The following is a 21,474-nucleotide window of genomic DNA, read 5'->3' on the forward strand; positions in this document are numbered from 1 at the left end:
TCAAAACATAAGTCGTGCATTATATACGTTTTGCATTACTGGACCTAATTATACACGCTTAAAGGTATGTATATGAATGTAATATATGCTAAATCACTACAATGATACACCATGCAATCCGTTATGCCATATCATTCTTGTGCTCTGCTGTCCTGTTGTATATCAATATTATATTAACGAATATTTTTCATATTGTGAGTATATTACATTGCCTATTATGCTTAATTATATTCATTGTGTACACTTCGTAATGTAATTCTAATTGTATATGCAAAAATAATGAGTTCCTCAGAGTCCAAATTTTAAAAACAGGAAATCTTCATATTTTTGGGGTTGAAAACAAAGTGACAAAGCCAGTCTTGGTCGAGTCATCACACATGTATGATGTGAAACTTGCAGCCTGCATTGCACATACAGACATACATGAGAATGGTCTTTCAGTGATGCAGGAAACACCATATATCCAGAAGTTAACATTTTTAAATGAAATTGTAATAGATTCTGGATTTTTCCCTGAGGGTGGAGGTGTATCCTTTTAGTAATTTCTATCCAGGTAATTGAACTGGATGGTATTGTGGATATTTTATTTTATTTTTGTCAGTCAATATTCATGGTGCTTTAAAAAGCAATTAAGCTATGGCTACATTTTTTTTTTATCTTATAAAAGGCATAATGAACTCCAAAATGTAGCCCTGAGGGTCAATATTGAATATGTTTGTCAATTCAACTTCAAAAAACAAACAAAACGAAATTAAACTGTAATAAGTTTTCTTCAATACTAGATAATAAAACCGACAAAAATGTAAGACAAAACAACCATTAACACAAAAACATAATACACCTGAAATGTATGTGCAATAGGGCTGCAATAAACAATAATTTCTCAATTAATCTGCTGATAAATTTTTCGATTAATCGATCCATTGCTTTATCTATAAAACAAAAGGAAACAGTGAGATATCGCAGCTAATAATTTTCGGTTTCCCCTGAGGTAATTCAGGAAAGTTTTTGTTCATTTTAGGTAAAATATGTGGTTCAGGAATGTTCGCAGAACGTTATTGTAGAACCTTTAGGTAACGTTCCCTAAAGGTTCTCTTAAGGTTCCACAAAAATAACCTTTAGCAAACGTTCCTAGAACACTGAGACATTTTAGAGAATGTTCGCTGATAACATATGAACGACATATGCCCATCACATTGCCCCAGAGAATAAATGTCTTGTCTAAAAATATCCAATTTAATATAATTCAAGACCAAGAAAAGCAGCAAAGTCTCACATCTGAGAACATAAGTTTTTTTATTTGTGTTCAATTACTTAAACGATTATCCGATTATCAAAATAGTTGTTGATTTGGTCGAGCTTTATAATTTGTTTTTTATTTGTTGATGGACTAATTGATAAAATCTTTGCAGCTCTAATGTGCAATGTGAAATAAAACAGTTTCATGGTGGAGATGCAGGTGCCTCCGGCTGCTTTCCAGTTCATGACTGCTGCAGATTCGCAGATCTCACAGTGGATGGATAAGTCCACCACAGCTCGGTCCACCGCGGTCGTGCCTTTCAGCAGGCTGACACACAGCGGAGCTGGAGTGGAGGCGGACTGAAAACACATCCGTTTTTCACGGCACGAAGCAGCGGTAGCAGTCAGAGCAGCTGTCATGTGAATCAGCTGGACCACCAAGGAAGGGGATAAACAACAACTCCACTCCGTCTCTTTAAATTAAGGTAAAATGCTATGTATTTCTTAGAAACAACACGTGATATACCGGCGAAAACTGTGCATGGTAGCCAGCTCCGTCCCAGTGCATTAGAAAGCGCAGTGTATTTCGTGACTCTTGTGCAGAATTAGCCAAGCTATCAACAGCTAACCCTTAGCGTTGCCAGCCTAAGATAAGTTGGCACAAGCTCATGCCAATGGGCATCTTGGACCGTGTGCCTTGTCATTGTTCGTTTATGTTGCTAAACTTATGCAATACCGACAAAATAAGATACACATTATGTAAATAGCAGACTAAATCATTTGTACCACACAAAGTCACATAGCGAGGTAGCTACGGGCCTGTCTGCAGCCACCTTGCAAGGGACATTTAAACCCCGTTGACTCGTATATTAAGAAGTTAGCTAATGTGGTAGCTAGGTTAGCTTAATAGTTAGCTACTGTTTCCCTTTCCTAACTGCTGTTCCCCAATTCTGTTGAATCTGGTCCCGTGGACACATTTCCAGTCCAAGCCAAAGAGTAGTCTAACCAATAAGTCTACCATGTATTTATAAGTTAGCTCGTCAGCCGAGCTAGCATGCTGTGCTATTTGTTCAGCCATTACTTGGCATCATAACAAAACGTAGGCTAGTTGGCTAGTTGGCTAGTTAGCTGGTTTGGCAGACAACAAAGATCAGCCAAGCTACAGACACTCATGCAGTTATAAAAGCGAAATTGTAACTCAACCGAAATGTAATTATCCCAGGGCAATAATGGCAGGTGCGTTTTATTTTTAACAAATAGGCCAAATAGGCTCGATTAAGGTTATCCACGTTTTGAAAACCATTCTTTTAATATCTGAACAAACAGTAAGGCTGTGAACACATTGTGTCCAAACACTGTGGATGATATTTTGCAAAAACTTGTTTCAGCCTGCAATTGCCTGTTACATAATCGGGTCGCACGCCATTGTAATGTTGTTTGCACTGAAGTAGCGGTATGAAGAAATGTAAGGTTGAAAACGCAATGGCCTCACTCGGGGCAATGTGATCCTTTGTCTGGATGCTCAGTAAAGTCGGAGTTGGGAGTGGGATGGGTGGATGGGACAAAAATCTGAAAAGGGTTGTTGACATCAATGGATCAAATCGACATCTGTTGGATCTCTACTTCCATCTAGTGGTGAACTTGTCGGCAACACACAACCCAGCTGCCTCATGGTCCAGTTTACACCTATAAATTACGTCTAGTGGCACAGATTTTGAAATGGTCAATATAAAATTTGCATCAAAGTATTAGAGAAAGAGAACCTAAACAAAAGACATTACGTTATAAATTAAGCAACACTTAAACTAGTTTGAATTTGTAATGGCATGATTCAATGCATCACTGCAACAACATCTGAAGTGAAACAGCTGATTAGAAGTAGTAAGAAAATGCTTGAATTGTGCCAATGCGTGATATTGGTACAGGCATAATGTTTTCAAATGTTTTTGTGTTTAACTTGACTATTTTCTGTTATTAATGCACTCAACAGCCAAAAATAATTGGCAACCATCAAAAATGGGTGACTCCAATCAACAAAAAATAATTAAACAATGTAGCAAAATTAAAAGAAGAGAACAATAGGTAATCTAATAACAGTAGTTTAAAATGAACACACACTAGATGAATTAATCACAATTAAAACACTTTAAAAGTTGAAAACAAATAAAAATAAATTACTTTTCAGTAACCAGATATGTTTGTATCTGTTCATTTACAGTATAGAGTATATATTATTCAGTATGCTCTGAATAGATGACACCCTTTACCCTTTAAAAATAGACAGATTCTCTCGTTTGCCCATTCTCTGCTTATGTTTAACATTTTTAAATTTTTCGGTCAATCGTGCCCATAGACAATCTTTCAGAAAAGACTGCATCACCACTAATAAAATAATCATTTATGTACATGCCCACCATAGTTAACAAAGTAATCAATATATGATTACCTAATCCAGTGTGTGTAAACATTAAAAGTCTACTATAAAATAAAATAAGTTGATGTTTTTTATTTATTTTCCAGATTAGATCTGGTGAGGCGGCAGGATGGCGGGAGCAGAGGTGTACACCCCTGCAAACCCCACCTGCAAGATTATGACCTTCAGGCCCACCATGGAGGAGTTCAGGGACTTCAATCAGTACCTGGTTTATATGGAGTCTCAGGGTGCACACCGCGCAGGCCTGGCTAAGGTAGGTAATATTTTCAATCACAACTTGGATAAAGTGCTTATCTCTGTGTGAAATTTGAGAACCGTGTGATAGACTTTATGTCTACTTGGTGTGTCAAAAGTTCCTCCTTTTTAAACCCACAGCTTAATGACTATTGTAATTTTGGACGGAAGGCAGCTTTAGTCAGCCGGAAGAAAGACAGAAATAAAGAGAAGCAGAGAAAGACATTGAGACACATAGTCTGATTGATATATATATGAATAATAAACTAGCTGCCCTATTACAAGTAGTGGGTTAACCACTGTGGATTCATAATGATGAAATGCTGTTTAGGGTGATGTATTCATGCTAGATAACTATGTCCCTGGCATATTTCCAACAACAAGCCTTTGCTCCTCTGTTTGTTCCCCAGGTGATTCCTCCGAAAGGCTGGAAGCCCCGTCGTACCTATGACGACATAGATGATCTGATGATCGATGCTCCCATTCAGCAGATGGTGGCAGGCCAGTCAGGGCTCTTCACTCAGTACAATATCCAGAAAAAGCCTCTTAGTGTGCAGGAGTTCAGGCGACTAGCTAACAGTGACATGTGAGTAATATAGAAGACTTTTAAACTGTATTTACTGTCTGATTGATTATTTTAGGGGGAGGGCAAACACTTAAATTGCATTCAAGCACATTCAGTGGCTAATGTTGTGCTGCCAAAATAAGAATCTAACTTTTTGTCCAAAGGCTACATGACAGATTGTATATTCCAATACATGCCACACAGTTACAGTTTTTCTCAATCGCTTTGGTACATTTCTCGAATCATCCTCGAAATTTGCAAAACAGTAAGTGAATTTCTCAAAACAATTCGTACAAATAGCAAAACACCATGGATTACCTGCAAAAGCCAGTCTCTTGCTCAAAATCCTTAGTTCATCTCTCAAAAGTAAATATCTGTGTCAATGAACATGTCACTGCCATCAGATGAAAAGTCCTTGTGTTATTGTGTACGGATAAGACAGTCAAATTGCTTAGTCGTGTTGTCAATATAACAGTTTACTCTGGAGGGATGTTCTGATGTAAACTATGGCTAAAGTTTTGATGACACTTATTGTAAATTGTAAGTTACACCTTAGTGTATTGATTGCAAGAGACTGGACAAGATTCACATTTACGCTTTTACTGTTTGTACTGTAATTTGTTGACAGACCATGTCATTGCGATACAGAAAGGCCTCGTCTGCCTCTTCCTCTGTTTTGCCTCCCAACTCCTCCGCCACGCAGCCTCACTCCTCTTCCTCTTCTTCTTCTCTCTGGCTGTTGACCCCGTCCAATTCCTTGTCCTTCCATTGTCAAACATTGTAACATTGTGTTGTGCTCCGGCTATATATATATATATATATATTATATATATATATATACTTGCCAGTTGGTTCATGAGATGCACCTTTGAGCTATTTCAGAAAACTGGTTGATCATTTGTTGATCAAATGCTTCACACATTTCCCTTCGTTAGAGAAAGTCAAGATTCACCTGGGAGCAATTTACCAATTCAGGACAGATTTAGAAAAATAAGTCTAATGGAAATGTATAGAGATATGTTTGACATATTATGACAACTTGTTCAACCATTTTGCATGTAAAGACTTATGGGATGAACTAATGCCTAAATGTTGTGGGGGGTGAGACTATTCACAGAGACCCATTATAATACATTTTGATCAACATGACATAAGCAACTGATAATGTAGGAAACAGCAGAGAATTGTACATAATCATTTGCATGATGAACCAAAGCATTTGCAACTTGTTCAAAGAAATGAGAAACTGCTTTCTTGATGTGCACAAGTGACACAATGATGTGAAGATTGAACAAGTAGTTTTGAGAATTTCAATTCAGATCTGAGAAACGAACCAAAGCGACTGAGAAAAACTGTAATATCTAGAATAAAGGAGAATCTGCTAATCTTACATAAACATGAAAAAGTGAGAACAGCAGTAAAGTCCCTGGTTTACATGTTCATTTCCAGACCTTCAACCTCAAATTGGATGAGTGGTTTAAAAGTACAAGAGTGATATTTAGTGAAGGTATGAAATGTAGGTGATGATGTATTATTCCCGATGAAGGTTTCCACTGTACAAGACTACACATGCTGTACATCCACAGTACCAAATTTAATTTCTTTGTCCTCCACAGGTACTGCACGCCACGCTACCTGAATTATGAAGATCTCGAGAGGAAATATTGGAAGAACCTCACTTTTGTCTCACCCATATATGGTGCTGATGTCAGTGGCAGTCTCTATGATGAGGTAGATGGATTTTCTTTCTCTCTTGTTGCTTTCACGCCGTTGGTACTTCCCCATTTACATGCATATTGGTTTGTCTCTGTCACTCGTTATTCAAAGCAACACATAGACTACACCAACACTGAAACTGTTTCCTACATTATATCTAAAAACAACGCATGAGAATAAATGAAATAATCATAAAGATTTTACACAGGGACTTCACTATCAAGTCTGATCTGAGTTTTTTTCCCCTTCATAATACAGGTTCAGAGAGCACACTTTAGCCAGTGTAGGGGTACATTACAATAAGTAAATCAATTAGATATTTCTGTATAAAAATGTTCTGTCCTAAGAAAATGTAGGCTGCGCTGCAGCTTTTCTTTGGGTATTAAGTGTTGTATAGTTTGTTGTATAGTTGCTGTAATGAAGTAATGTAGTGACAGTGTCATGGCTGGAAGCTTTGACAGCCTTCCTTCATCCTCAGCTTGATCAAAATAAGCCAGTGAAGTTAAAATCCAGTTTTAAACCCCAAGCAACAAGTTTCAACAGCAGGACTTTAGAAGCATTGTATACTTGGCATTTGTCACTTAAATAGAAAGTGACCATATTTTGGTATTTTGATGGAAGTGCTTAAATTCATCACTGTGTGGTTTCTATTAGTTGAAACTACAGATTTTCTTCTGCTTCACATTTCACTGCTTACAATTCTGCTTGTAGGATAATGGTTCTAGCATTTTGATGGAGAGCAATAGGGGTGATGTGACAGCTGGCCACCCTGGAGAAGCTGGTTGGCTGCTCCCCCACCACCATATATACAGTATCATCTCCTGTACATAAAGTTAGATTTTAGAATAGCATAGAATAAACTCTATTGTCCAACTGAGGCATCTTTGGTCTCACTCAGAAAAATAAAAACATAAACATGTCCACGAGTTACATAACATTTCATTAACAACTGAGATATCACACATCCAAAACCATCTGTTATCTCACAAGTTTTTATTTACAGCAGTCAAGTGCCCACACCAGACAGAAATATTAAAACAAGGGTGCTCTCTCTATTAGGCTGACATACTTTTTTTCCAAAACATAACGAATGACCCCAAACCCCGTCAGTTTCCTAGTTAAAAAAGTCTGGCGGACTTTCTTACATATAAAATCAACATTGTCTGTGAAACTCAGTTTGTCATCTGTGTGTGTTCCCAGATACTTAAAACGGTTAACAGTTTCCATGGTTTGGTTACACAATATCAATGATGACACTGGTCTGCTTGGTTTAAAATAAGTTCCTTTGTTTTTCCAACATTAATCAACAATGAGCTGGACCTACACCACTGTTCTGTTCAATCATTTTTATAAAAAAGCCCATTAAAGCCATGCCATCAGCATATTTAAAAAGCTAAAAATTGCTGTTGTGCAGTGTCACTTCATTAGTGCACACAGAGAATAATACTGGAGATAAAACACAGCCCTGCGGGGCCCCTGTGTTTAAAAAAAACAAAACAAAACATCAGATAGTACATCCTTAACACAGCCTCTTTGTGGGCGGTAAGTTAAAAAATCCTTGACCCAGTGCACAAGGCTTCTGCTCACCCTTAGGTCCAAAAGCTATTGCTGGATTACATGATTTTGCATCATGTTAAAGATTGAACTAAAATCAACAACAAAATATGTTTATCTTTTGTAGGTGACTGTCAACCATGTTGCTCATAGTGATAGTGGTTTTATAAGCAAACTGTAATGGGTGCAGGTGTAGTGCTGAGGTGAGATGTTTATTGACAATCATCTGCATGCACTTGTTCAGTACAGAGGTTAATGCTACAGGGCAGAAGTTATTCAAGTCTTTGGACCCTTATTAGTAGGGAACCAATAATAGGTGCCTTCCATATTAGGCACAGTACAGTTGTGCAGTAAAAACTGGATTAGTTAAGTTAAAACTGACCTTAGCTGGATGTAGCACGCCTTCAAATGCATCCTTGTAGACCATCAGGTCTGTGTGCTTTGTGGGGTTTAAACCGAGAGACTCAAGTGCCAACCTCCTTCTCGGACGGATGGATTGTGGGGTTTATGGTTATGTTGGTACAGATGGTGTTGCTCTTCTCTTTGCAGCATTTGATGTCAAATTGTCCATAAAAATGATTTAGATCATTCACAAAGGAGAGGATATACAGTACTTGATACTGATTGGATTAAAACCACTGTTGCCTAGCTCTCTAACCTTTGTTTCTCATCTCCAAGGATGTAGAGGAGTGGAACATTGGCCACCTGAATTCCATCTTGGATGTTATCGAGGAGGACTGTGGTGTATCCATCCAGGGGGTTAACACTCCATATCTATACTTTGGCATGTGGAAGACCACTTTCTCCTGGCACACTGAGGATATGGATCTGTACAGCATCAACTACCTCCACTTTGGCGAGCCCAAGTCCTGGTTAGTGTGGCAGAGATTTTGGTACAAGCTGTAAACACATTAGGAATCAGCAGTTACGTAGCACAATGCAATGCAATGCAGTGCAATGCAGTGCAGCAGTACGACAAACTACAGCCCAAATTTATCATAGTGTTGAATCAACACGACCATAACTGAGGTTACAACAGCATCCAAGAGTGCTATTTTCACAAAGGTATTTGTGAAAAAGTGTACTTGTGCCTCACCTGTATGTTCACATTTGCCTTCATTTACCTTCTTTTCTTTTATGTTTTTCCCATTTAAGGGTCTGTCCATTTTATTTCTATGGTATCTCTGCTCTTGTTAAGACTGTGATATATTGGAGTCTTAACACTCATGGCCTTTATAAAATGCACATCCATATTTGTGTCAGGGCTGCCATATTTAGCACTGACTCTCCTGTCAGATGTTTTTCATACAATGTCATAGGTTTAAATTGATTTACCTGGTAAATCTGTTGCATGCGGCCCTAGGGCTTTGTTGCCTTATTGCTTGTTTGCACACTGAGGAGGTCATGTGCAATGACTGTGCTTTGGAGGGTTTAACTACTAGTGAGAACAAAATATGTACAACATATCCAGCATAAGGGGCTTGATTGGTGTCTAGGGAGGGAGCTGTGTTATTCTCCAATGGTGAAAGCATATGTTTTGATTTCTTTGGAGCTGTCGGTCTTGTCCTTAGGGTGGAACAAGGCAAAATTGTTGCAGTTAATGTTTTAACCAGTCAACCATATACTATAAATTGTAGCACTGTATAAATTTAACTTAAACACCACTATACTGATCAATACAAGTGTGCTAGTCGTAGTATTTCTGCAGCTAATTCTACTACTACTACTACTCCGACTTAAACTCTGTATCTTTGCAGATCTCATCTTCGTACGGCTTACTACTGACAGTTGATTTCTCTATTTATATGTCAGGAGTGGAAGAGTGTGGATAAGTTGCCTCGTAGTGTAGGTCACATATTTTTGACAGATTTTTTTGGGGGGATCAAGAGGACAGAATTACTGTACTTTCTCTGGAGAAATATAACTTTTTTTTTGTAATTAACACTTCAGACTTGGACCTGGATCAGTTAACAGTGTCATAAAGTGACTGAACTCTTTAAGTGAAACATGATAAGAGAAGCGAAGATGAGGTTGAAATTGATTTCCCAGATGGTAGATTTTTAGGTGTAGGTACAACATTGACCTACTTTCAAATTGTCAAACTATCTTGTTTGAATTTCATAATAAAATACTGTAACAAGTGTAACATGAACGAGGTAGTCACAGAGTATGTATTGCATTGGTTTAGTTGGTATTTGTTAAAGCGTTTACATTATTCAATAGAAGAGGAGCTGGTTAATTTGGAGGTTCACGTTAAAATGATAGTGTGAAAAGAAGGTGAAGAATGCAGATAGATCAAAATGGAGTTTGCTTTCTATTTCTTTGTCAGCTTGGCTCGCTCCATTTTTCTCTCCCTCATGCCCTGGAGGGAGTTCTGCTCATTAGAGCAGTGAGCCCTGCAACCCCACAGGGATCAGTGTCACAGCCAGACAGTCACACACACACATTCACAGAAACGCACACACTCACACTCACACTCACAAAGAGCTGCCGAGTGTGCCAAGTACCCACACACATGCATACCTTTATCATCTAGCGCATGCTGACGTACACTCTTTCGTCTTGCTGCTATTTTGACATCTTGTCCCTGGAAGAGAGCGGCTTAAAGATGCACCTCTCTCACCTCCTCTCAATCCGGTACCCCCTCCAACTCCCCATGTCACCCCTACCTGAGGTTGCCTCCCCCTCTCACCCTCTCACTGCTCTGTTAAGCTGACAGGTGATATGATGATAGAAATGCCACAGACCTGAGGGCGGGTGGTGCTAGTCAAATGGTATGCCTAGTCAAACCTTGAGGGAATTCTGTCACGCTCTCTGGGTTTCTCGTAGGGAACTTTGGAAATAGTTTAAATTCACATTGTGTCAGCAGTGTGGCACAAGAAATTGTGGAATAAGGTCAAAATAAGGTTCCCTAAACTCTTAATTCAGGTGCTGTCAGTCATGGTTATTTCATCTGTATCAGAGTTGGAATGAGGCTCGTATTTTAAAACCAAGATTTAATACATTAGGAAGTCTAAATTGTAAATGGTCAGAATTTGACTTGAAAAGCTAATACCAAGCAGATTAGGAGAAACAGGAAATTTGAAATTTCGTATGTGATCAAGATAACATCTTCCTGTATATTGTAATGTGTGTTCATTAACAGTGCAGTGGTGGAAAAGGTTCATGAGCCTTTTTACAGTTATTCATGTATCCACCACTTGATGGCAGTCTTGAAATTGTAAAGTCTCCTCCTGAGAACTTGTCTGCAACTGTCAGTATATGCTACACTGTAGGCATAATGAACAATACATGTTCAGAATTTCACTCATATCTCTCTGTTGTCTCTAACAGGTATGCCATTCCCCCTGAGCATGGGAAGAGACTGGAGCGTCTGGCTACAGGTAAAAGAATAATTTATATTCTCTTTGTATTCTCCATATAAATGGAGGTGGATGAGCCAATTAAATAATTATTAAATAACGATTGCCGCATACAGAATCAGGTCTGCATAAAGCAACAAGGTACAGCGCATAAATTAATCTCAGCAATGAGAGGGCACTGGAGGTAATGGCAAAGCTAAAGATGCAGCATGCTAATGAGCTCTGACTGCAAACGTGCAAAAGCTGCCACTAGTAGAGGTGTTAACTGTACAAGCACTTAAGGTATTGACAAAACACTACAGGAAAATCCATCCTGTATAGCATTGGCATAAAAAATGTAACTGTATGAGTTACATTTACAACTAAACTGTTTGAAAAATTGTTTCAACTAAGCTAAATTCATGCTTATGTAGTTATTAGGTCCAAATTTGCAATGCTGGTTACTTCAATGAATATTTTTTATAGTCAAATAATATGTGCCTAGTTGTTATAGACAGCCATGCAGTCAACAAAGGTAAAATGATGGGGCAGTAATCTGTAACAATCCTTTTCTAATGTATTTATCGGGTAAAATACCAAAATTCTACTGGTTATATATTCCAGGGTTAGATATTTTTGGTTGTTTTTGTCTTATCATAGTATTTAAGTGTGTGTGTGTGTGTGTGTGTGTGTGTGTGTGTGTGTGTGTGTGTGTGCGTGTGTGTGCGTGTGCGCGCATGCGTGATATTTGTCAGGTTTCTTTCCCAATAGCTTCAAGGGGTGTGAGGCTTTTCTTCGTCACAAGATGACTTTAATCTCCCCTTCCATACTGAAGAAGTATGGAATTCCCTTTGATAAGGTAGGGTCTCAGCCTCTTTGAAAAATTACCCTCAGTCCTCCTCTTCTTGCCATTTGTACTCCCTTTATTTACCAACTTTATGAAACCAGCTTTTCCTGCCACTAAAATTAGCAGTGCTTGTTGATAGCAGAAATCTGCAGTGACTTTCTTAGACTATTTTATTTATTTTCTATTATTTGCTCATTTAAAAAAAACAAAAAGACAGTTCAGTGTTTTGTCACCCATCTTGTCTGATGAAAAAGTCTCTCTCCCTTTGTCTTTCTCCCTTCCTAACATGAACTGTCAGATTACTCAGGAAGCTGGAGAGTTCATGATCACCTTCCCTTACGGCTACCATGCTGGCTTCAATCATGGCTTCAACTGTGCAGAGTCCACGAACTTTGCCACTGTCCGCTGGATAGACTATGGCAAGGTGGCCACACAGGTAGCATCCAACCTATTCTTAAAAATGTGTCCTTCATGTCTTTGGGGTGTCCCATATTTAAATACAATTAATTTCAGTTTCAGTTCAGTTTTCGACTTACAGTATCCCGCAGAACGGATTGTAGTTAAGGCTCAGGAGTAGACACTGATATGTGCAGTCACACAAGGCAAAGCTTCTCTATGTTTTTCTAAAGCAAATATGGTGTTTGTCCTCCTCTTTCCTTCCTCTAGTGCACATGTAGCAAGGATATGGTGAAAATATCCATGGAACCCTTTGTGAAGCGTTTTCAGCCTGACCGGTATCCTAACTGGATGGTGGGCAAAGACTCGACACCTATCGACCACACACATGCCACTCCCAGTTCAACACCGGAGCTGCAGAGCTGGTTGCAGAGGCGCCGCAAGACCAAACCTACTAATAAAGGGTACTGGAATCATACTTGCTAAATATGCTAGTGGGATTTTAATCTAGTGTAGGAGTGGTGCCGATTGAATATTTTGATGTGATACATTTAATGACAACACAGTCCTCATTGATGTCAATAAAGACACGAAAAGGAAATTTTCAATGCAACATTTGGAGAAGCACCGGCTTGTGATGATGAACTAAAGACTAGGTGACTGGTGTCCTTGTTGCATTGACTTTATGTTTATGAACAGAAAAAAAATGGCAGCTTCAAAAGCCAATTGCCCTTGTCTCCTAAGTCACAAAACTCCACTCTTGTTTTCACAACATTTCAGTGTTAATCAGGGTTTTTAGTCTCAATCTTCTTTGATCTCTCTCCCTTCTTACAGCAGTAGCCACTCTCGTATGCGCTCCAAGCGCCTCAGAACCACAGAGGAGCCCGTTGGCTTAGATGGCAGCTCAGCTCTGAGCAACAGCAAGAGGAAAGGCCTGGGTGGTCCGCCTGGGCCCAAGGTGCGAAGGTCTGTGGCAGGAACAACCTGCAGGGAAGAAGAGAAAGAGAAGAAAAAAGAAGCTGAGTCAAAGCACAACCTGAATCAGAACTCTATTCAGCTTCATGGTAAGAGACTAACGGATGGCACTGGAAGGTATTTGAGACTTTGGATATCACTTTGATCTGAAGAGTGCACAAGCTGGCCTGTTAGTGTGTGTGTGTGTGTGTGTGTGTGTGTGTGTGTGTGTGTGTGTGTGTGCGTGTGTGTGCGTGTGCGCGCATGCGTGATATTTGTCAGGTTTCTTTCCCAATAGCTTCAAGGGGTGTGAGGCTTTTCTTCGTCACAAGATGACTTTAATCTCCCCTTCCATACTGAAGAAGTATGGAATTCCCTTTGATAAGGTAGGGTCTCAGCCTCTTTGAAAAATTACCCTCAGTCCTCCTCTTCTTGCCATTTGTACTCCCTTTATTTACCAACTTTATGAAACCAGCTTTTCCTGCCACTAAAATTAGCAGTGCTTGTTGATAGCAGAAATCTGCAGTGACTTTCTTAGACTATTTTATTTATTTTCTATTATTTGCTCATTTAAAAAAAACAAAAAGACAGTTCAGTGTTTTGTCACCCATCTTGTCTGATGAAAAAGTCTCTCTCCCTTTGTCTTTCTCCCTTCCTAACATGAACTGTCAGATTACTCAGGAAGCTGGAGAGTTCATGATCACCTTCCCTTACGGCTACCATGCTGGCTTCAATCATGGCTTCAACTGTGCAGAGTCCACGAACTTTGCCACTGTCCGCTGGATAGACTATGGCAAGGTGGCCACACAGGTAGCATCCAACCTATTCTTAAAAATGTGTCCTTCATGTCTTTGGGGTGTCCCATATTTAAATACAATTAATTTCAGTTTCAGTTCAGTTTTCGACTTACAGTATCCCGCAGAACGGATTGTAGTTAAGGCTCAGGAGTAGACACTGATATGTGCAGTCACACAAGGCAAAGCTTCTCTATGTTTTTCTAAAGCAAATATGGTGTTTGTCCTCCTCTTTCCTTCCTCTAGTGCACATGTAGCAAGGATATGGTGAAAATATCCATGGAACCCTTTGTGAAGCGTTTTCAGCCTGACCGGTATCCTAACTGGATGGTGGGCAAAGACTCGACACCTATCGACCACACACATGCCACTCCCAGTTCAACACCGGAGCTGCAGAGCTGGTTGCAGAGGCGCCGCAAGACCAAACCTACTAATAAAGGGTACTGGAATCATACTTGCTAAATATGCTAGTGGGATTTTAATCTAGTGTAGGAGTGGTGCCGATTGAATATTTTGATGTGATACATTTAATGACAACACAGTCCTCATTGATGTCAATAAAGACACGAAAAGGAAATTTTCAATGCAACATTTGGAGAAGCACCGGCTTGTGATGATGAACTAAAGACTAGGTGACTGGTGTCCTTGTTGCATTGACTTTATGTTTATGAACAGAAAAAAAATGGCAGCTTCAAAAGCCAATTGCCCTTGTCTCCTAAGTCACAAAACTCCACTCTTGTTTTCACAACATTTCAGTGTTAATCAGGGTTTTTAGTCTCAATCTTCTTTGATCTCTCTCCCTTCTTACAGCAGTAGCCACTCTCGTATGCGCTCCAAGCGCCTCAGAACCACAGAGGAGCCCGTTGGCTTAGATGGCAGCTCAGCTCTGAGCAACAGCAAGAGGAAAGGCCTGGGTGGTCCGCCTGGGCCCAAGGTGCGAAGGTCTGTGGCAGGAACAACCTGCAGGGAAGAAGAGAAAGAGAAGAAAAAAGAAGCTGAGTCAAAGCACAACCTGAATCAGAACTCTATTCAGCTTCATGGTAAGAGACTAACGGATGGCACTGGAAGGTATTTGAGACTTTGGATATCACTTTGATCTGAAGAGTGCACAAGCTGGCCTGTTAGTGTGTGTGTGTGTGTGTGTGTGTGTGTGTGTGTGTGTGTGTGTGTGTGTGTGTGTGTGTGTGTCTGTGTGTGTGTGTGTGTGTGTGTGTGTGCGCTTGTCTGTGTGTGTGTGTGTGTGTGATTGAGTCTGTATGCCAATTTTCTTATATTCTGGAAATTTCTTTCAACTGAGATCTATAAAAATGTTTTTGCAGACCTTGTTTACTTGACACAGTTTATCCACCCTTTTTATCCTCAACAGATCCTTGCAGACAGATGTGTGTGGTCAAGGTAAATCGTGTCGAGAGCAATAGTTTGGGATTTTCCAGCAAGAGGCCATCCCATAACTCTCACTGCAGCCTGTTTCCCTCCCCTGCCTCACCAATAAAGAATGAAGTAAAGGCAGAAACAGTCACTCATATTGACCCTCAACACCACTCAGGGTCAGGGGCCACAAGCAGGACTCCTGAAGGACTCAGACAACAGCCTGAGGCTACCCAGATGCATCCTGCAATTAATGAGTCAAGGTGTTGCTCTCCTGAACCACAAGACCTCTCAACTTCTCAGGACTGCTCTATCAGAGTTACTCACCTGGAGGCCAACAAACCCAGCTCATCTTCCAACACAACAAGCACTTGTGCTGAGACTGAGATGAGCTTGTGTCCCCCAGACTGTGAACCTCAGACATCTAGTTCCTCATGTAGAGAAGACACTTTAAGCCTAACACCAAACACTGACAGCAACATGGACAGAGGTACTGAGAATAACACTAACAACACTGCTAAAGCAGAGAAAATGGACACAGTAGTTGACACAAAACATATCACTCCACACTCCACTACAGAAGCACTTTATGATCTCAAAGCTGAGCCAGTAGAGGGGGATAGTTACACATCATGTGGCTCCTTCTCCCCTTCAGGACACAATTGCAGTTTAGAAAAAAGCAGCACTGAGGAAAATCTTTTCCCTCCTCTGCTACAGAGGAATGCAGTGGATATGCCACAACTCACTCCTGAGCCAGCAGATAAGGTTGGAATCTGCCCTTTGCCACCTGTACTAACCCAAGAGATGCCCTCCCTCACCCCGGCAGATGATGGGCTAACTGATGAACCAAAGTCTAGTATGTGCAGTCACCAGGTTGCACCTGTGCTACAGCGGGAGACGCCAACTGGCTCTCTGTCCTCACATGGAGCCAAACGGGAAGAGAGAGAAACTGAATTAATCACATCAAAAGAGTCTCTTACTGTAGAACACGCCAACAACTGGCATTTAGATTCTCCGTATAATTGCGAAGCAGTGTCTGGTTTAGAAGGAAACACGGCTCATTTAACTGCCAATGCGATGCACAAAATAACATCTGGTGGTGCCCACAAAATGCTAATAATGCCAGACATTGCTGTAGAAAAGGATCATACAAAGCTGGAAAATCTTACTCCTGGACAGAGTGATGTTACCCCTGGCCAGCTAGTTCAGAGTGGTGCACCTCAAACAGAGCAGCATTCCAACTTAGCAGAGTTAGCAAGTACAGATGACTCCAAAGAGTCAACGGAAAGAGACAGTACATTCAGTCTGAGCAGTGCTGGCTCTCTTTTAACTGGTGCCTCAAACAATAATCCCCTAGCCCCTTTCCCTCCATTATGCACTCAAAGTGACAGCCACTCAGCATTACAACTAAATCACCACACTACATTCTCACCTTCCCATTGTACTTCCCAGAACCCATACATGGAGCCCAAATCATTCTCCACCAGCATCTGGAAAAACTTCAGTTCCCAGAGTCCTGCAGTCCTCATTCAGAGTTTGCACCCTGAGCTCCCTTCCGACTTCACCCATGACCCCCTACCTTACACCATGTGGACTGAACCTCAGTGCAAAGAGGTCACAGACCTAGAGGACCCAGATCAAGACCTGCGCGAGTCAGAGAACCAGGAAGAAGAAGGTGGGCCCCTCACCTGGGCGCAGCTCGAGCCCACCTCTCTAGTTTCTGTTGGTGCTGTTGAGCCACTGGGGCTTTGTGGAGATTATGGGCTCCACAGAGGGGAAGAGGATGGGGCTGAAGCCCTCTCTCTGTGCAGGGAGCTGGGGAGACAAAGGGAGGCAGAGGAGAGTCTACATTCAGATGCAGCTGTTTCACCTCTCGGGACGGGAGAGAGAGAACAGGATGGTGTGTCTGATATGGAAATAGGGGGATCTGATGGCGAAGAGGCGGAGCAGCAAAGTAGTGCCAAGGGAGAGAGCAGTAGTGAGTCATCTGATGAGGAGGAAGAAGAAGAGGAGGAAAATGATACAAGTAACTATGAGTGTGATGAATCAGGCCTTGAACCTGGGGAGGTTTGTGCTGTGAGTGTTTGTTTTTTTTGTTTTTTTTTTTACATGCAGTCATACAAATTCAGTCTTTTGCTCAGGTTTAATACAAATACAGGTTATTTGCACTCTTAACGCCTTCCAATGATGCCTGTTCATGCCAGTACCCTGCCCTGTCAGTGAAGAGGACCACAAAGAGCTGGCGTCACCCACTCAGGAAACCTACTGCAAGGGCTGTTCCCACTGCTGTCAAACAACAGGCCACCAGTGATGATGGTGGGCACATTTAAACACACACACACACACACACACACACAAACACATAGTTCATTGAAAGGTGTCACTAAGGTCGGGCCTTGAAAAGACTTTTCAGACAGTGACAAATGCAGCTACTGTAAGTCAAGGGTCAGGCTTATTTTTTATTTATTTATTTATTTTTTTTTAAATCCAGCAAAATTACCAGTGTGGTTGGTGCTGCATAGCAGGTGGCACCATGCCAGAAACCATGATCCTTTGACTTCTCTTGGTTGCACTGCAGTGAAACGATACAGTTGCCATAACTTTTTTTTTGATTAGTTGAGTTTGTAAACTAAAACCCTGTTCTGAACATACTCAAATAACATGATATTTTCTTTGTTAAAAAGGTAGCGTAGCTGGCAAAAAATATTCTAAGGGATAGAATTATAGTTGTAATGAAGTTTAAAAAAACTTTTAAATATTAAGTAATGCCAGGTAACATTTGTGTTCTCCAACAGTGCAGCTTTTTATAACCATTGAACTATTTCACTCTGCGGTCCCCACTTCCCTTCCGAATTTTTCACATTTTATGCCCCCCCCCAAAATGGTTTCTCTGACGTCAATGTGCACATAAACCAAACAGATTTAACTCTCAGGCCCACCACAGTAAAATTACCTAGTGATAGATACTGTATTTGTTTTCATGGTTTTAACAGGGTGGGAGAGAGGGCCCTCGATTAACAACTTCTAATGTACATATAAGCACAGTCACATTCATCATCTCCATGGTTGTGAAAAAGGATGAATAATTCAGCAGCCATTTTAGTTGTTTATCCCAGAGTAGGAAATGACCGTGGCTGTGAGAAGCCAATTTTACAATGATGAGATCTCTTAATCTTTTTGGGCAATTTTATAAACAGACAGACACCTATTCATTTGAAAATTTACTAAATAAGTCACTGGAGGAATTTGTCACCACTGTGGATAGATTAGATCAGACTTAGCAGCAAGCCTATTAATACTGAAGAAGTCAATTCTGAGAATGATGCATGCTGTGGTTTTTTTATATTCAGGTCACACAATTGTTTCAGATTCATAATTGGCTTAATTAACAAACTACCAGACCAGATATTTGCACTTGGTATTGCATGAATTACTATCTGGGCCACAGTAAAAGTGGCACTAGTTGAACAGATAAGTGATTGCGAGGTTGTAAGGCTTTATTTTGTCTCTACTTAGAGCCCCCTGAAGCAAGCCTGGCAGAGGAGGAGGAGCAAGAAATGGAAGTGTGGGCGAAGCCCCTCATCTACCTGTGGCAGAACAGGAAGAGCTGCTTCACAGCAGAGAGGGAGTACAATGCTAATGCAGCCACCATGCAGCCATGCTGTGCTGTGTGCACACTCTTCATGCCCTATTATCAGGTAAAGGGGAGTTCTACACAAATATATGATAAGTATCATTTGGTGGATGCTTGTATCTAAAATGCATTACAGTTCCATTCGTGCAAGATGGCTCTCATGAGGTTATCTACCGACTCGAGCATAAACACACCTTAGAATATGACTCTATCTCCTTGGCACCCAGCGGAAGATGGAGAAACCAATATGAGCAGAGCACTTAAAAACAGATCACTTTCATTTAGACCATGTGTCTTTTCTCCATGGGAGGTGGGGTGATTTCATTTTAACCTGCACTGGGCAGTGATTGTAATCCTGTCTGAAGTGCATATGTCTGATTTTTTACCTTTCCACCCCTAGTTATAATTACTGCCCCAATTACCTAATGGTTTTCAGTAAACTTGCGGGTCCTTCTATAATTTATTTCCCTGTTTGTAGAGTTCCTTTTCCTTTTGAAAAGGTTTATTAGGGATCCAAGCAGTGAATGCTGCTGAATAGCAAAAACTACTGGAGAAAAACTCATGAAAATAAATTCCACCCGCTACTCAGGGACAAAAAGTAAAACTAATTGTCTGAAAGGTGGCGCTATAATAATGATCTATACGTTTGTGCAATTTTTTTATCAAAAATGGCCTTCTGCTACTGTAACCAAACTCGGCGTACATCTGCGGACTTTAGCTCCTGGGATTGTAATAGAGTGTTGGGATATTCTGACTCTAGGGCGTGCCTCAGTGAATTATCTTGCTATAATTTTTACTCTATGCACATTTTCTTTTTAGCTCGGTGTTGGATTCAAAGTCACCAAATTATTTGATGATTCTCCTGAAACCAGTAGAATGATGGATGATTTTTTTCAGGACTTTCACACCAACATTTTATCAGCTTTAAGTGTTTTAAACAGAAAGAGAGAATGGGACAGACGAGGTTCTACACCTGCAAAGACAGCAAAGAGAACCGGTTCTTTGGCGATCGAAACGCAAAGAGCTGGTCAGAGATTAGGCAGCAGCTTCAAACCGGCCCTTGAACTATTATTATTATTATTATTATTATTATTATTATTATTATTATTATTATTATTATTATTATTATTATTATTAAGTTGCAGATTATTTCTTTCGGTGTTTAATGACGGAAGTAACTCGTTTCTTCACTTCATGGAAGAATTTGCCCATTCTTTGGAAAACACTCTTCCGGCTCCATCAGGGCCAGTCTTGGTGTCATCAGCATCAGCAGGTCTGATGGCAGCTGCGTCGTTTGAAGGGGAGAACGCTGCAGCTCCATCATTTGGGACATTAGATGATGGTCTGTCATCAGATGCGTTACTGGCAACTGGCAAACAATCTATGTTTGTATTGTCATTGAGGGGAGCAGTGGTGCCTGGCTCTTCTTTGGTGGGAGTGGCTGTGTCTTTGACCCCATCATAATGGGCATTTGCTGCTGAGGGTCCAGGTGGCTTGCTTGGCTCTGTATCATCTTTGGCGGTGGGGCTTGTGGGAGATGGGTCTTTATCATGGGGGTCACTGGTGGCTGGCTGGCTTGGTAAAAGCATCATGGCCAGTGTTTGAATGACTGGAACAACATTTCACTGGATCATACTCAAGGTCATCTTTTTCACTGGTGGCTGACTAAATATCCTCATTGTGACTGAGGTGTGGCTAGAATGATTCTCCGTTGTCTGAGTCACTAGTGACTGGTTCTTTACTGTCTTCATCATTGGAAAACTCAACAACAGCCTCATTTCTACTAGAGCTCTCAGTGTTTGAGTGTGTGTCACTGTAACTCTCACTGTGAGAGTCACTGTTACTCTTAGAGTGAGAGTTACAGTGGTGAGAATGAATGCTGTCTGAATCTTCAGCGCTGTAATCCTTATGGTCTGCATCGTAAGCAGAAAAAACTGTCAGCTGATGAATCTTCTCCAGTAGATGGCTCTTTCTGTAAGTCAGTCATGAGAGCAGTGTTTGAATCATGACAATAAAATTTCACAAAGGCTGAGTCTTCATAAACCCAGCCATGATATGATCCATCAAAATGTTGCTGGTGGGAAACAGTCATGAACTGAATGGCAGATAATGCATAGGTGCCACGCTCCACTTTATCTACCAAGTGAACCATTGTTACAAAAGGGTGTTTAAGGGCTCTCCTGGGAATAATTCTGCATTTAGTATCTGGATGTAGGCACCAGTTTTGGAGATCTAAAAATGCCATCCAGTCTTCATACTCCAGATGATCCCATTTTGCTGGAAATCTCTTTACTGCATCCTCTAAATTTCAGGCCCAGTCAAAAAACGTCTCAGCAATCAGCTGGTGATCAACTGATTGAGCCAGCAGTTGCAACATAGCTTTCATCCAGTGATATGG

At 40.6% G+C, this 21,474-nt stretch overlaps 1 protein-coding gene across 6 annotated transcripts in view; it reads left to right on the forward strand.

Annotated features, from left to right (window-relative positions):
* Positions 1-1,557: 1,557 nt before the first annotated feature.
* Positions 1,558-21,474, forward strand: part of kdm4c (lysine (K)-specific demethylase 4C) — a 36,149-nt gene continuing 16,232 nt past the window's right edge. For 3 of the 6 annotated variants that reach the window (XM_056371666.1, XM_056371668.1, XM_056371669.1), the window contains exons 1-7: positions 13,566-13,666; positions 13,953-14,090; positions 14,321-14,514; positions 14,885-15,114; positions 15,441-17,518; positions 17,647-17,758; positions 18,959-19,140. In XM_056371666.1, coding sequence (XP_056227641.1) covers positions 13,613-13,666; positions 13,953-14,090; positions 14,321-14,514; positions 14,885-15,114; positions 15,441-17,518; positions 17,647-17,758; positions 18,959-19,140 — 2,988 coding nt within the window. In that variant the 5' untranslated portion in view covers positions 13,566-13,612. Of the gene's footprint in view, positions 1,725-3,759; positions 3,927-4,317; positions 4,494-6,088; positions 6,204-8,420; positions 8,615-11,075; positions 11,126-11,838; positions 11,943-12,228; positions 12,367-12,596; positions 12,791-13,160; positions 13,463-13,565; positions 13,667-13,952; positions 14,091-14,320; positions 14,515-14,884; positions 15,115-15,440; positions 17,519-17,646; positions 17,759-18,958; positions 19,141-21,474 lie in introns of those variants that run through there. The other 3 variants (XM_056371671.1, XM_056371670.1, XM_056371667.1) reach the window with 3 other exon arrangements.

This window comes from Seriola aureovittata, chromosome 3, assembly GCF_021018895.1.
Source record: "Seriola aureovittata isolate HTS-2021-v1 ecotype China chromosome 3, ASM2101889v1, whole genome shotgun sequence".
In the NCBI taxonomy this organism is placed as follows: Eukaryota; Metazoa; Chordata; class Actinopteri; order Carangiformes; family Carangidae; genus Seriola; species Seriola aureovittata.